Consider the following 15415-nt stretch of genomic DNA (forward strand, 5'->3'; position numbering starts at 1 on the left):
CCAGTTCCGCGGTCGGAACAAGGACAAGGGTTCTACTCAAACCTGTTTGTGGTTCCCAAAAAAGAGGGAACTTTCAGGCCAATCTTAGATTTAAAGATTCTAAACAAATTCCTAAGAGTTCCATCGTTCAAAATGGAAACTATTCGGACAATCTTACCTATGATCCAAAAGGGTCAGTACATGACCACAGTGGATTTAAAAGATGCTTACCTTCACATACCGATTCACAAAGATCATCAACGGTATCTACGGTTTGCCTTCCTAGACAGGCACTACCAGTTTGTAGCTCTTCCATTCGGATTGGCTACGGCCCCAAGAATCTTCACAAAGGTTCTGGGTGCCCTTCTGGCGGTACTAAGACCGCGAGGGATTTCGGTAGCTCCGTACCTAGACGACATTCTAATACAAGCTTCAAGCTTTCAAACTGCCAAGTCTCATACAGAGTTAGTTCTGGCATTTCTAAGGTCGCATGGATGGAAAGTGAACGAAAAGAAAAGTTCTCTTTTTCCTCTCACAAGAGTTCCATTCTTGGGGACTCTTATAGATTCTGTAGAAATGAAGATTTACCTGACAGAAGACAGGTTAACAAGGCTTCAGGATGCATGCCGTGTCCTTCATTCCATTCAGCACCCGTCAGTAGCTCAATGCATGGAGGTGATTGGCTTAATGGTAGCGGCAATGGACATAGTACCTTTTGCACGCCTACACCTCAGACCGCTGCAATTGTGCATGCTAAGTCAGTGGAATGGGGATTACTCAGATTTGTCCCCTACCCTGAATCTGAATCAAGAGACCAGAAATTCTCTTCTATGGTGGCTTTATCGGCCACACCTGTCCAGGGGGATGCCATTCAGCAGGCCAGACTGGACAATCGTAACAACAGACGCCAGCCTGCTAGGTTGGGGCGCTGTCTGGAATTCTCTGAAGACTCAGGGATTATGGAATCAGGAGGAGAGTCTCCTTCCAATAAACATTCTGGAATTGAGGGCAGTCCTCAATGCCCTTCTAGCTTGGCCCCAATTAACAACTCAGGGGTTCATCAGGTTTCAGTCGGACAATATCACGACTGTAGCTTACATCAACCATCAGGGAGGGACAAGAAGCTCCCTAGCAATGATGGAAGTATCAAAGATAATTCGCTGGGCAGAGTCTCACTCTTGCCACCTGTCTGCAATCCACATCCCGGGAGTGGAGAACTGGGAGGCGGATTTCTTGAGTCGCCAGACTTTTCATCCGGGAGAGTGGGAACTTCATCCGGAGATTTTTGCCCAAATACTTCGACGTTGGGGCAAACCAGAGATAGATCTCATGGCGTCTCGCCAGAACGCCAAACTTCCTCACTACGGGTCCAGATCCAGGGATCCGGGAGCGGTTCTGATAGATGCTTTGACAGCACCTTGGAACTTCGGGATGGCTTATGTGTTTCCACCCTTCCCGCTGCTTCCTCGATTGATTGCGAAAATCAAACAAGAGAGAGCATCTGTGATTCTAATAGCGCCTGCATGGCCACGCAGGACTTGGTATGCAGATCTAGTGGACATGTCATCCTGTCCACCTTGGTCTCTACCTCTGAGACAGGACCTTCTGATACAGGGTCCATTCAAACATCAAAATCTAACTTCTCTGAAACTGACTGCTTGGAAATTGAACGCTTGATTTTATCAAAGCGTGGTTTTTCTGAGTCGGTTATTGATACCCTGATCCAGGCTAGGAAGCCTGTTACCAGAAAGATTTACCATAAAATATGGCGCAAATACCTATACTGGTGCGAATCCAAACGTTACTCCTGGAGTAAGGTTAGGATCCCTAGGATATTGTCTTTTCTACAAGAAGGTTTAGAAAAGGGTTTATCGGCTAGTTCATTAAAGGGACAGATTTCAGCTCTGTCCATCTTGTTACACAGGCGTCTGTCAGAAAATCCAGACGTCCAGGCTTTTCGTCAAGCTTTAGCTAGGATCAAGCCTGTGTTTAAAGCCGTTGCTCCGCCATGGAGTTTAAACTTAGTTCTTAACGTTTTACAAGGGGTTCCATTTGAACCCCTTCATTCCATTGATATAAAATTGTTATCTTGGAAAGTTCTGTTTTTAATGGCTATTTCCTCGGCTCGAAGAGTCTCTGAGTTATCAGCATTACATTGTGATTCTCCTTATCTGATTTTTCACTCAGATAAGGTAGTTCTGCGTACTAAACCTGGGTTCTTACCTAAGGTAGTTACTAACAGGAATATCAATCAAGAGATTGTTGTTCCATCCTTGTGTCCAAATCCTTCTTCAAAGAAGGAACGTCTTCTACACAATCTGGATGTAGTTCGTGCCCTCAAGTTCTACTTGCAGGCAACTAAAAATTTTCGCCAAACTTCTTCCCTGTTTGTCGTTTATTCTGGACAGAGGAGAGGTCAAAAAGCTTCTGCTACCTCTCTCTCTTTCTGGCTTCGTAGCATAATACGTTTAGCCTATGAGACTGCTGGACAGCAGCCTCCTGAAAGAATTACAGCTCACTCCACTAGAGCTGTGGCTTCCACTTGGGCCTTTAAGAATGAGGCCTCTGTTGAACAGATTTGCAAGGCTGCAACTTGGTCTTCGCTTCATACTTTTTCCAAATTTTACAAATTTGACACTTTTGCTTCTTCGGAGGCTATTTTTGGGAGAAAGGTTCTTCAGGCAGTGGTTCCTTCTGTATAATGAGCCTGCCTATCCCTCCCGTCATCCGTGTACTTTTGCTTTGGTATTGGTATCCCAGAAGTAATGATGACCCGTGGACTGATCGCACATAACAGAAGAAAACATAATTTATGCTTACCTGATAAATTCCTTTCTTCTGTTGTGCGATCAGTCCACGGCCCGCCCTGTTTTTTAAGGCAGGTAAATATCTTTTAAAATTATACTCCAGTCACCACTTCACCCTTGGTTACTCCTTTCTCGTTGATTCTTGGTCGAATGACTGGGACTGACGTAGAGGGGAGGAGCTATATCAGCTCTGCTGGGTGAATCCTCTTGCATTTCCTGTTGGGGAGGAGTTATATCCCAGAAGTAATGATGACCCGTGGACTGATCGCACAACAGAAGAAAGGAATTTATCAGGTAAGCATAAATTATGTTTTTTTCCTGGCAAATTTCAAAGTTTCTTCAATTTTCCTGCCCTGTGAATCATGTGACAATCATTAGCCAATCACAGACTCGTATATGTACACACTATGAACACACTATGAACTCTTGCCCATGCTCAGTAGAAAATGGTGCTATAAACTTTGTTTTTTCCTATTTCTACTTAGGCCGTGCGTGTTACAAAGCCAAAAATTCCAGAGGCCATCAGGAGAAACTTTGAGCTCATGTAAGTATTTTGCCTTTCATGCTTACGGTGTAAAGTGGCGTAGGTCAGCTGTGATCTAAATAGTTAATACTCGGCAACACATCCAGAAGAATCGCTCTGCAAGATGCCTATAGAACCTCGATAATTTGTGTTTTTATATATCAACACATTCTTATTGTGCTAAACTGATATAATGAAACTATTTTTTGCTTTTTAATAAGCATATTTCTATATGGATCATTTTATATGAAATAAATCACAAATATTCACTTACATCACTTCTCAAAATATGTGAATTGTTAGCATATAAAAATACAGCAAATTTCAGCTATTTACTGATAATTTTGAAAGGGGGAAAAAAAACAGATAATTCCTTCATTTTTTAAGGGCTGGCTAAAATATTTTTAAAAGTTCCAGATATTTTTTCTAAGTCCCCCCCCCCCCCCCCGATCAGTATTAACCATAACAAATAAATGATCCTATAATATGCTATAGATTTTTTAATAAATAAATTAATTTATTTTTTTAAAATTATTATTATTGACTTATAATACATTATTGACTTTTTGCATTAAAGCCTTTATTTCTAGCATTTCAAATTTCTCACATACTTATTCTATTATCATTTATAACCTTTTTTTATATATTTTTTTCTCAGTATATAAGTTTTCTTAATGATCCCCCTTCTCTCTCTCTCTCTCTCTCTCTCTCTCTCTCTATATATATATATATATATATATATATATATATATATATATATATATATATATATATATATATAGTAAAGCAGTTATGGATCCCACGGACGGACTCCGTGTTGCAGCAAGGACCCAAGAAAAGCAGGCACACAGGTTTTTTCATAAACACTCCGGTTTATTTGCAAAGTTGATTACCAAACGTTTCGGCTCACACACGAGCCTTTGTCAATGGTGTACAAAACCAAATGGTTTTGTACACCATTGACAAAGGCTCGTGTGTGAGCCGAAACGTTTGGTAATCAACTTTGCAAATAAACCGGAGTGTTTATGAAAAAACCTGTGTGCCTGCTTTTCTTGGGTCCTTGCTGCAACACGGAGTCCGTCCGTGGGATCCATAACTGCTTTACTGTTTGTTTCTCCATAGTGTGAGCACCAGGTAGCTGACATACTCGTGAGTGCCGTTCACCTCTGCAATTTTATATATATATATATATATATATATATATATTCTGATCTGATAATTATAATATTTCATGCGATAATTATAGTATTTCAATGTACACAATTTTTTTGTCTTTATGTATTGAAGAGTATAAATTATGCATGTTAAAGGGATACAAAACCCAAAATTTTTCTTTCAGGATTCAGATAGAGCTTTTTTAAGCAACATTCTAATTTACTCCTATTATCAATTTTTCTTTGTTCTCTTGGTATCTTTATTTGAAAAAGTAGGAATGAAAGCTTAGGAGCCGGCCCATTTTTGGTTCAGCACCCTGGATAGCGCTTGCTGAGTGGTTGTTACATTTTGCCACCAATTAGCAAGCTGTACCCGGGTGCTGAACCTAAATTGGGCCGGCTCCCTCACTTTTATTCCTGCTTTTTCAAATAAAGATACCAAGAGAACGAATACAATTTGATAATAGCAGTAAATTAGAAAGTTGCTTAAAAATGCATGCTCTGGTTCATGAAAGAAAAAAAATGGGTTTACTATCCCTTTAAACACATGGATACATGTAAAGATAAAGTAAAAGTATTTTCAACAGGGGCCATGTTTATTTTTATTTTTTAAATATCCCTTTATTATAGTAAATATATTTAATGCCACCTGTTTTGATTTTTTTTATTTGTTATATGTGACTCCTTTACCCAGAATGTCTGTATTTATTTAAAATGGAAATTCAGCACCATGCTGTATTTCTGAGAATTGTAAATGATACTTCTATGACTTCTGGTTGATTTTTCAGCCATGAGTCTCTGTAGAATGAAGGAAAAATGAGAAGTTTTATTGTTATCTATTCTTGTACACAGGGAAGGGGAGAAAACGAAGCTCCTAATTGCAGCACAGAGGCAGAAAGTTGTTGAGAAAGAAGCAGAAACTGAAAGGAAGAAAGCTGTGATAGGTAAATATGCACTAAGCACTAAAAGTATTCAAAAAGGATTTGAAAACAAATGTATACATCAACAGGCCCTGACCACATCTACCCACTTACAAATTTTGCATATGAGCTAGCTTTTGGTGCTTCTGATTACCATTGACAAAAGCCCATGTGAGGGCTGAAACGTTTGGTTGTTTACTCATTAAACGGATTATAAATTCCTGATGTGCCTGCTGTGTGAAGTTTGTACTGGATACGGAACACATCCGTTTGAATTCTTCACTACTCGTTGCTGCATGTTTATTTAGCAGTGCACCAGGTGATTGCTGCTGTGAAGTGTGCCGTTTCCACAACACTCTTTTTATATATATATATATATATATATACTTGTAATAGCTGAATCCTTATAACATATATGTAAAGCCTTTAGTAACAAATGCGATTTTAAACAGCTTTCTAATTTACTCCTATTATCAAATTTTCTTTGTATCTTTTGTTGAAAAGCAGGAAATGAAAGGTCAGTAGTGTCTGGATCATTATCTGGCAGCAGTTTTGCAGGAATGTTATCCGTATGCAAGAGCGTGTAGAGGGGGTGTTGATGAAGATATATTTTTCAATGACTAAGCACATAGCAGTACAACGGTTCAGATTTGGTGAAGGGGCACCTCAATATAATGTTGGTGTTTGTATTAATACAATTGCTTTTATTACATATTGTTAGCCTGGAGTACAGCAGAGTCTACTCTTTGGCTATTAATATCATCCGGATGCTTTCCTCTGTCTGAAAAACTATCCCGTGTTACATATCTAAGCATTATTTATTTTTATTTGACAGAGGCAGAGAAGTTTGCGCAAGTGGCTAAAATTCATTTCCAGCAGAAAGTCATGGAGAAAGAAACAGAAAAACGAATTTCTGAGATTGAAGGTGAGTTGTCACCTACATGTACTCACATGCCAGATAAAATGCTCTAACGGATGGGACAGTGTATTTAAAGGGACTCAAGTCACTTTTGTATAATATCAACTAGTGTAGGGTATTTAAGAGGTTTCCATATGGTAACGCATTTTTTTTGTTAAAATATCGACACCCCTTCCTCTATTTACCCACACTCTGCTCTGCCATAACTACGGTTGTTTTTTGAGCGCATAAAGAAGTACATTCCATCTTCTTTTATGTTGGTATTAAATGTGAAATTAATTAAAAGATTTTCAATTTCTTTATGTTATCAATATTAGTGTGTTAGATGACTTTGTTGAAAAGCATATCTAGGTGGGCTCAGAAGCAGCAAAGCACTACTGGGAGCTAGGTAATGATTGGTGGCATTCAGATGCTTCGTTAGCGGTGGCCAAGGGCAACATTAGTCTCTTATTGGAGCCGGATTTCTTATGAAAGTGCAACACACCTAGATGTGTGCGAATCCAGATATTAGTGTGTTGTACAAGAATAAATCTGGCTCCGAAAAGTGCTGAATGCTGCAAGCGGCCACATTTGGATGCTAATGAAAGATCTGAATACCCATGCCTAGTGGCTACACACATAAGCCTTTTGCAATTGGCAAACTAGTTGTACATTGCTGCTTTTCAAGCTGACTTTAACTATGTGTTTAAACCCTTTGCCGGGGATAAATAGTGCATTTTATTATTGCACTAGTTTCCTCTAACATTTTACTATCATTATCTTTTAGTACTTTTATGTCCCTTTAACGCTGTTTTTTTTCCCCTTCATAGATTCAGCTTACTTGGCAAGAGAACGGGGACGAGCAGACGCTGAATATTATACTGCTCAAAAAATTGCTGAAGCTAACAAGGTGAGTGAGGCATCAAAACACGCAGGGCGCACACGTTTTATTACTCAAAGTCAGACAGTTATGTTGGTTCTGGGGGAGGACAGGTAACAATGAAAGTGCATTAGTTTAGAGGATCAGTAAATACAGTAGATTTGCACAGTAACAACACATGCACAGTAACAACACATGCACAGTAACAAGTCTGAACTTCAAATGAGTGATAGATTATTTTTTTTCTGACACATTTCAAAGTTATTAGAAGAATTCTTATGTATAACATTAGAGAGGTATGTACCTAAATAGCACTCAACAACACTATTGATAACTAAGCAATGGGGTTCAGAAAAAATTCAATTGGAATTCCTCCAATAGAAGGGGTAAAACTTAACTTTTAATATCGTATTAAAATAACAATTTACTTAAAAACACAGAGTGATATAATGGGTGCATCAACAATAAGAGTAAATTCCCAAAGGGGGGAGCACCTCTAAGGGGCCAATAAGGGGGTCAACCACTTATAATAAGTACAGGGGAACCCAGCTGTGGGGACTAGATTGGTAATAGGTATATCCTATGCATGCATAAATTATGCGAGGTGCCGTCGGATAAATACTAGCTGACTGAGTGGGAGATAAAAATAATACAGGGGAATATTGCCATGAATAAATCAATAGTATAAGGAGAGTTGGAGTCCTAAAATTAGTTGTGTCCTTGGTGAATAGGTATAAAGGTGAAAGAAAAGCTATATCACACCTAGCATCAATCAATGATGAAACAAATATAGGTTACTTGAATACATTCGTGTCACAGCCAGTAGCTAATGAGCTGGTAGTACTGGGGTATCCAGATAGTTACTGCCAATAGGGTGGTAGTTAAAATGCCTTACAAAATGTTTCTTAAAGGTATTTTAGAGATTAGTGCAACAATCCACTCACTATTCACTTGGGGTGATACTGTTAATTATATTATGGTGCTAATACCAAGAGTCTCAAAGTTATGTCTTTTTCCACTCCCCCTGTATCATGTGACAGCCAATAGCCAATCACAAATGCATATAGTATATTCTGTGAATTCTTGCACATGCTCAGTAGATGCTGGTGACTCAAAAAGTGTAAATATAAAAAGACTGTGCATATTTTGTTAATGGAAGTAAATTGGAGAGTAGTTTAAAATTGCTGCTCTATCTGAATAATGAAAGTTTAATTTTGACTTGAGTGTCCCTTTAATTAAAAAATACAGGTAGCACTTAGTTTACTTATATAATGTAAGTTTATGGAAAGTCACCTAGTTACACTAAAGAATCCTCTCAAAATGGACTTAAATATTTTATGGTCAAAGCTCTGAAATTCAAGCTGTGAATGTAAAAACTAATTTCGGTCATAACTATTAGCCATGGGAATTTGTAGATATTTTTCCAGATAGAGAGTAGAAATCAAATTCATGTGCGCCTGGAGAGGGTTACTTCTTGTACACGTGAACTGCACATAAATTTAATTGGTGGCTCTTTTGTACCAAGTAGTTGACCCCAGTGAGTTTTTATGTTTCAATATAAGTAGCAAAATTCCAAACATTTTCCCACCGAACACCCACACTATTAGCTACATCAGTTTGTGTATGGTAAAATAATTAAAACAAAAAAATGTATAAGCAACATAGCCCAAACACTAAATGTTAAAATATTATCCCTTTAAAGGGACAATAAAGTCAAAATTGAAGGATAGGAAAGTCAAAATTAAACCTGCATGATTTATATAGAGCATGTAATTTTAAGACACTTTAAATTCACTACTATTTTCAAATGTGCTTTGTTCTCTTGGTATCTCCTTGTTGAAAAAGAATACACACATATCCTACATTAGTGGGAGCTAGCTGCTTATTGGTACAAATTTACAAAAGTCCCACAGCGCTACCCCAGTAATTATCTAAGCTGTACCAATAAACAGCTTTCCCCAAAGGCTGTCAAATATATCAATAAAACAAAGGGTGAGTAAGGACAGCGCTAAAAAAGCTGAAAGATAACTACAACCACTGTATGGGTAAAAATATAAGTTTTAATTAATTAATATGTTGAGGTAAACATCAACTACAATATGCCATATACTAGTGGCTAAATTTAAAATGTATAAAATATATATATATAAGTGACCGGTCACTCAATACTAAATTAGTGTAGTCCTAAATATACAATCTTCTAAAATTGCTACAAATAGCTAAATGCAAATATTCTGAAATAGCTACAGACTTTGAAAATCCTGAAACAGGCTAAAAATAGCATAAAAAATAAAAGTCCATATGAACATTAACAAGAGCGGATATCAACAGTTAGATTGTATGATAGCAATAATGTGTAAAAACAATAATAACAAAGTTATAGAACTTAAGGCACTTTGGTGGTCCGTAATGTACAATTACAGCGTCTTTTGAAACTGTATTGAAACTTCAGAGATCAGCCTTAGAAACGGTTTAACGATTCCCTTACAACGGGTATGACGATATAACTTGACAGTCAGGCCCCCCACTTTGCGGGTATAAGGTTGAAGGGTGAAATCTCAGAGTGGTCAACCCTAAGAAATCTAGTAAACTTAATACTTACTATGATGTTCCTTCCACTGTGGAAGTGTTTCCTGTTCCAGACTGTGCTACAGAGATTATTTCACAGGAATGGGAGAAGCCAGGGATACCTTTTTCCCCATTTCCTGTCTTTAAAAAGATGTTTCCTGTCCCTGACTCCATTAAAGATACATGGCACACAGTGCCTAAAGTAGAAGGGGCCATTTCTACTCTGGCTAAGAGAACTACTATTCCTATAGAGGGTAGCTGCTCTTTTAAGGATCCAATGGACAACAAGCTGGAGACTTATTTGAAGAAGATGTATGTTCATCAAGGTTTTTCGATGGCAACCTGCGGCTTGTATTGCCACTGTATCAAGTGCGGCATCTTATTGGTTCTCAAATTAACCAACTCCTTTATTTCTGATGCTACCATGCAAGTTATTAAACTGGGAGCCACGATATCTGGCTTCGCTGTACCAACTCGTAGGGCGTTGTGGCTGAAATCTTGGTCAGCGGATGTTACTTTTCAGTCCAAGCTTCTGGCACTTCCTTACAAGTGTAAGACCTTGTTTGGACCTGGTCTGGCAAAAATAATTTCTGACATTACTGGTAGAAAAGGGTCTGTTCTACCACAAGACAAGAAGAATAGACCTTAAAGGACGTCAAAGTAATTTTCGTTGTTTTCATAACTTCAGAGGAAAGTCTACCTCTCCCTCTTCCAAGCAGGAACAGTCCAAGTTTTCTTGGAAACCTAATCAGTCTTGGAACAAGGGGAAGCAGTCTAAGAAACCTGCAGTTGAGTCTAAATCAGCATGAAGGGTTTGCCCCCAATCCGGGATCGGATCAAGTGATGGGCAAACTTTCTCTTTTTTATCAAGCATGGATATGAGATGTCCCAGATCCCTGGGCTGTGGACATAGTATCTCAGGGTTACAAAATAGAGTTCAAGACTTTTCCTTCCAGAGGCAGGTTCCACCTTTCAAGATAATCTACAGACCAGATAAAAATAGAGGCATTCTTGAATTGCGTTCTGGACCTTTCTTCCCTGGGAGTGATAGTTCCAGTTCCTGTAAGGGAACAGGGTCTAGGATTCTAGTGAAATCTGTTCGTGGTTTCCAAAAAAGAGGGAACTTTTCGTCCTATTCTAGACCTAAAGTGTTTCAACAAGTTTCTCAGGGTACCGTCCTTCAAGATTGAAACAATTTGTTCCATTCTCCCCTTGGTCCAAGAGGGTCAGTTCATGATTACCATAGATGCGTATCTTCATGTCCCCATTCACAGAGATCATCACAAGTTCCTGAGATTCGCCTTTTTAGACAAACACTTTCAGTTTGTGGCTCTTCCGTTTGGCCTTGCCACAGCTCCCAAATTTTTCTCAAAGGTTCTGGGGGCTCTCTTGGCAGTAATCATGTCTCAGGGAATTGCAGTGACGCCCTACCTGGACGACATCTTTTCAATAAGCAAACTCTCATACAGAGATCTTGTTGTCTTTTCTAGGTTCCCACGGATGGAAAGTGAATCTGGAAAAGAGTTCCCTTGTTCCAGCTACAAGGGTGGTTTTCTTGGGGACCATAATAGATTCCCTATCTATGAAAAAATTTCTGACAGAGGTCAGAAAATACAAATTTCTTTCCTCTTGCCTCTCTACAGTCTGTTTTGGCCATCAGTGGCTCAATGTATGGAGGTAATTGGTCTGATGGTCGCTTCCATGGACATCATTCCCTTTGCTCGATTCCATTTGAGAGCTCTGCAGTTAAGCATTCTAAGCCAATGGAACGGAGACCATTTGGATCTGTCTCAGAGGATCGTTCTAGATCAGTCGACAAGAGACTCTCCAGGGGTGGCTTTCTCAGGAGCATCTGTCTCAGGGCACATGCTTCCGGAGACCTTTCTGGGTGATTGTGACCACGGACGTCAGCCTGCTGGGCTGTGGAGCAGTCTGGGTTTCATTAAAGGGGCAGGGACTTTGTACTCGGGAGAAGTCTGCTCTCCCCATAAACATCTTGGAGTTAAGAGCGATTTACAATGCTCTGATGACTTTGCCTCAGTTGTCCTTAGCCCGGTTTATCAGGTTCCAATCGGACAACATCACCTCAGTGGCTTAAATCAACCACCAGGGAGGAACTCTGAGTTCCTTAGCCATGAAGGAAGTTACTCGGATTGTTAAGTGGACGGAAACTCACAATTGATTCCAGGAGTGGTCAACTGGAAAGCGGATTTCCTGAGCAGACACTCATTTCATCCCGGTGAGTGGGCTCTTCATCCGGAGGTGTTCTCCTGGTCAACCCTCAAATGGGGGGTGCCCGAGTTGGATCTAATGTCATCTCGGCAGAACGCCAAACTTCCAAGGTATCGTTCAAGGTCAAGAGATCCACAGGCCGCCCTGATAGATGCTCTGGCGGTTCCTTGGGATTTCAGTCTAGCATACCTGTTTCCTCCATTTTCGCTCCTTCCACGAGTCATTGCTCGTATAAAACAGGAGAGAGCGTCTGTGATTCAAATAGCTCCTACATGGCCTCGCAGGATTTGGTATGCAGATCTAGTAAAGATGTCATCTCTGCCACCTTGTACGTTGCCTCTGGTGAAGGACCTTCTAACTCGGGGTCCATTCCTCCATCCAAATCTGGTTTCTCTGAAGCTGACTGCTTGGAGATTGAACGCTTAGTTCTGTCTAAGCGTGGTTTTTCGGAGTCAGTTATTGAGACTATGATCCAGGCTCGCAAGCCTGTTACCAGGAAAATTTACCATAAGGTATGGCGTAAATAATCCAAGAGTATCCTTTGGATTCACACCAATAAAGGTAAGGTCCGGATTCCTATGATTTTGTCCTTTCTCCAGGAAGGTCTGGAGAAAGTATTGTCAGTCAGTTCTTTGAAGGGTCAGATTTCTGCATTATCTATTTCTTTCTAATGACACAATGAGTCCACGGATCATTTAATTACTATTGGGAATATCACTCCTGCCCAGCAGGAGGCGGCAAAGAGCACCACAGCAAAGCTGTTAAATATCACCTCCCTTCCCTCCAACCCCAGTCATTCTCTTTGCCTACGTTAGAGCAAGGAAGTGGTGAAGTTAGGTGTTAATAAAATCTTGCTTGAAGAATCTTTTACTATTTTTTAAGTAGTGCAAGATTGTGCTGCTTTGTTCTAGGGTGTAGCCGTAGTCCATATCAGTCTCTTCAGTAGAGCAGTGGTGGCTTTAGAGCAATGGGAACTTGTGGGACATAATTCTCACTGCGCCTCCCATGTAGTTTATGCTGCCCTAATTCTGAAAGCCTGAGTAAGATTACTGTCTTTATCTCTTTTTCCACAGGTCCATGTGAGGGAGAAGACCTCTCAAACCTAGTGAGCTGCCTTGCTGCCTGGCAGATTTATGAGGTAATTGCTGGCTTTATTTTTTCTAGGGCTAGAAAATAAAAGGACTCAGAAAAAGTTTGGGCACTTTATTCATTATGGGACACTTATATTCTCCTGTATATTTGAGGAGACTTGTGTAGGCAGTGTATTATGCAGGCACTGAGGCTGAGGAAGATAAGTCTCAGTTTTATTGTGGTTTCACTTCTCCTGGCGGCTTGACTTTAAATTATGACGACCGGGAGATTCATTTTTAGACGCCCACGATGGGCGGAGCTAACTGTGGCGGCACTTTGTGTTGCGCACAACTTTGCTTTCACTTCCGGTGACCAGATTAGCAGTCTGTCAGGATAACGCATATTTAAGCTCAAGGCATGCATTTTTAGGACCGGACAGCATTTCATTGTTGTGCAAGCAGAGTTCCGGATGTTTTGCTGAGGGGAATTCCAGCCGGTGTCATCAGGGCAGGTAGGCACCTCAGCAAAGCTAAGCTGAGGTGTAGAGGTGATCAACAGTACTTGTGTAGCACTATTTAGTCCTTACTACAAAAAGAAATAAAAAAAAAGTTACGTTTTAAAATTTAAAGAGACAGTAACGTTTTTTCTGTTTTACATTTTATTGAAAAAACTTTTTATTTGGTAATTTGTTCCATTGTGAGTCAGAATGGACCAAGAGGCCCTGCAAAATGTCACTTGTTCTTTATGTTTTGATGCCAATGTGGAACCACCAATCCCTTTCTGTTCCTCATGTATTGAGAGAACTTTAAATTATAGGGATAGACTTTTTTCTGAGCCAACATTGTCTAAGGCGGATGCTGTTCAGGAGTCTGGCAATGTTCAATATATGCCACAGCTTTCTCCTTAAGCGTCCCACCTTGTATCGCCCACACATGCAGTGCCCTGCTCTTCCTCTCTAACTCCTCCTGGAGTTACGTTGCAAGACATCGCTTCTCTCATGTCCTCTGCGGTTTCTGATGTGTTGTCTGCTTTTTCCATGCTGCTATGAAAGCACAAGAGGAATAATAAACATTCCGTAAGTTGTTGCTATTTCGAATGCCCCCTCCCAGAAGCCTGAGGAGGAGGATACTTTGGTAGCATCTGAGGGGGAAATCTCAGATTCTGACAGTGTAATTCCTCCTGCGGATACTGAAGTTGTATCAGGTTTAAGCTAGAACACCTCCGTCTGTTGCTTAAGGAGGTTTTAGCTACTCAGTACGACAGCGACACCATGGTCGTAGTTAATCCTAAAAAATCCAGTAAGCTAAACAAATATTTTGATGTACCTTCCATGGTGGAGGTTTTTCCTGTACCAGATCGAGCTACTGAGATCATTGCTAAGGAATGGGAGAAACCAGGTATTCCTTTTTCTCTATCCCCTATATTTAAGAAGATGTTTTCCATAGTGGACTCTATCAAGGAGTCTTGGCAAACAGTACCCAAGGAGGAAGGAACAATTTCCATTCTCGCTAAGAGGACTACTATCCCCATAGAGGATAGTTGTGCTTTTAAGGATCCTATGGACAAAAAATTGGAGGGGTTACTCAAAAAGATGTATATACACCAGGGTTTACAATGGCAACCTGCAGTGTGCATTGCTACCGTCATTAGTGCTGCGGCATACTGGTTTGATGAGTTGTCTGATTCTATTAGGACAGACACTCCCCTTGAGGAGATCCAAGATAGGATAAAGGTCCTTAATTTGGCCAATTCCTTTATTACGGATGCTTTCCTATAGGTTATTTAAACTGGGAGCAAAGATTTTGTGTTTTGCTGTGTTATCCCGCAAAGCTTTTATGGTTAAAATCTTGGTCTGCGAATGTGTCATCTAAGTCTAAAGTTTTGCCGATTCCTTACAAGGGAAAGACCTTGTTTGGACTGGGTTTGACAGAAATAATTTCTGACATTACGGGAGGAAAGGGCCATTTCCGCCCTCAGGATAAGAGAAACAAACAAAAGGGACGTCAGAGTAATTTTCTGTCAGAAGTTAGGAAATCAAAGATTTTCGATTCTTGCCTAGCGCTTAAGTCCTCTCCCTGGCCATCAGTGGCTCATACATGGAGGTAATCGGTCTGATGGTAGCGGCAATGGACAGTGGAACGGAGATTATGCGGATCTGTCTCCACGAATACAGCTAGAGCAGGAGACAAGGGATTCTCTTCTTTGGTGGTTGTCTCAGGATCATCTCTTCCATGGAACCTGCTTTCGCAAACCCTCTTGGATGATTGTGACAATAGACACCAGTCTTCTGGGATGGGGAGCAGTCTGGGGCTCTCTAAAGGCTTAGGGAACTTTGACTCAGTCGGAGTCTGTTCTGCCTATAAACATTCTGGAGCTGAGAGCA

At 40.2% G+C, this 15415-nt stretch overlaps 1 protein-coding gene across 2 annotated transcripts in view; it reads left to right on the forward strand.

The window, feature by feature from the left end:
* ERLIN1 (ER lipid raft associated 1) overlaps positions 1 to 15415 on the forward strand; it is a 145507-nt gene that overhangs the window by 115461 nt on the left and 14631 nt on the right. For both annotated transcript variants that reach the window (XM_053692156.1, XM_053692157.1), the window contains exons 8-11: positions 3272 to 3330; positions 5316 to 5407; positions 6219 to 6308; positions 7112 to 7191. In XM_053692156.1, the coding sequence (XP_053548131.1) occupies positions 3272 to 3330; positions 5316 to 5407; positions 6219 to 6308; positions 7112 to 7191 (321 nt within the window). The remainder of the gene's footprint in view (positions 1 to 3271; positions 3331 to 5315; positions 5408 to 6218; positions 6309 to 7111; positions 7192 to 15415) is intronic.

The sequence above is a fragment of the Bombina bombina genome, chromosome 9 (genome assembly GCF_027579735.1).
Source record: "Bombina bombina isolate aBomBom1 chromosome 9, aBomBom1.pri, whole genome shotgun sequence".
NCBI lineage: Eukaryota > Metazoa > Chordata > Amphibia > Anura > Bombinatoridae > Bombina > Bombina bombina.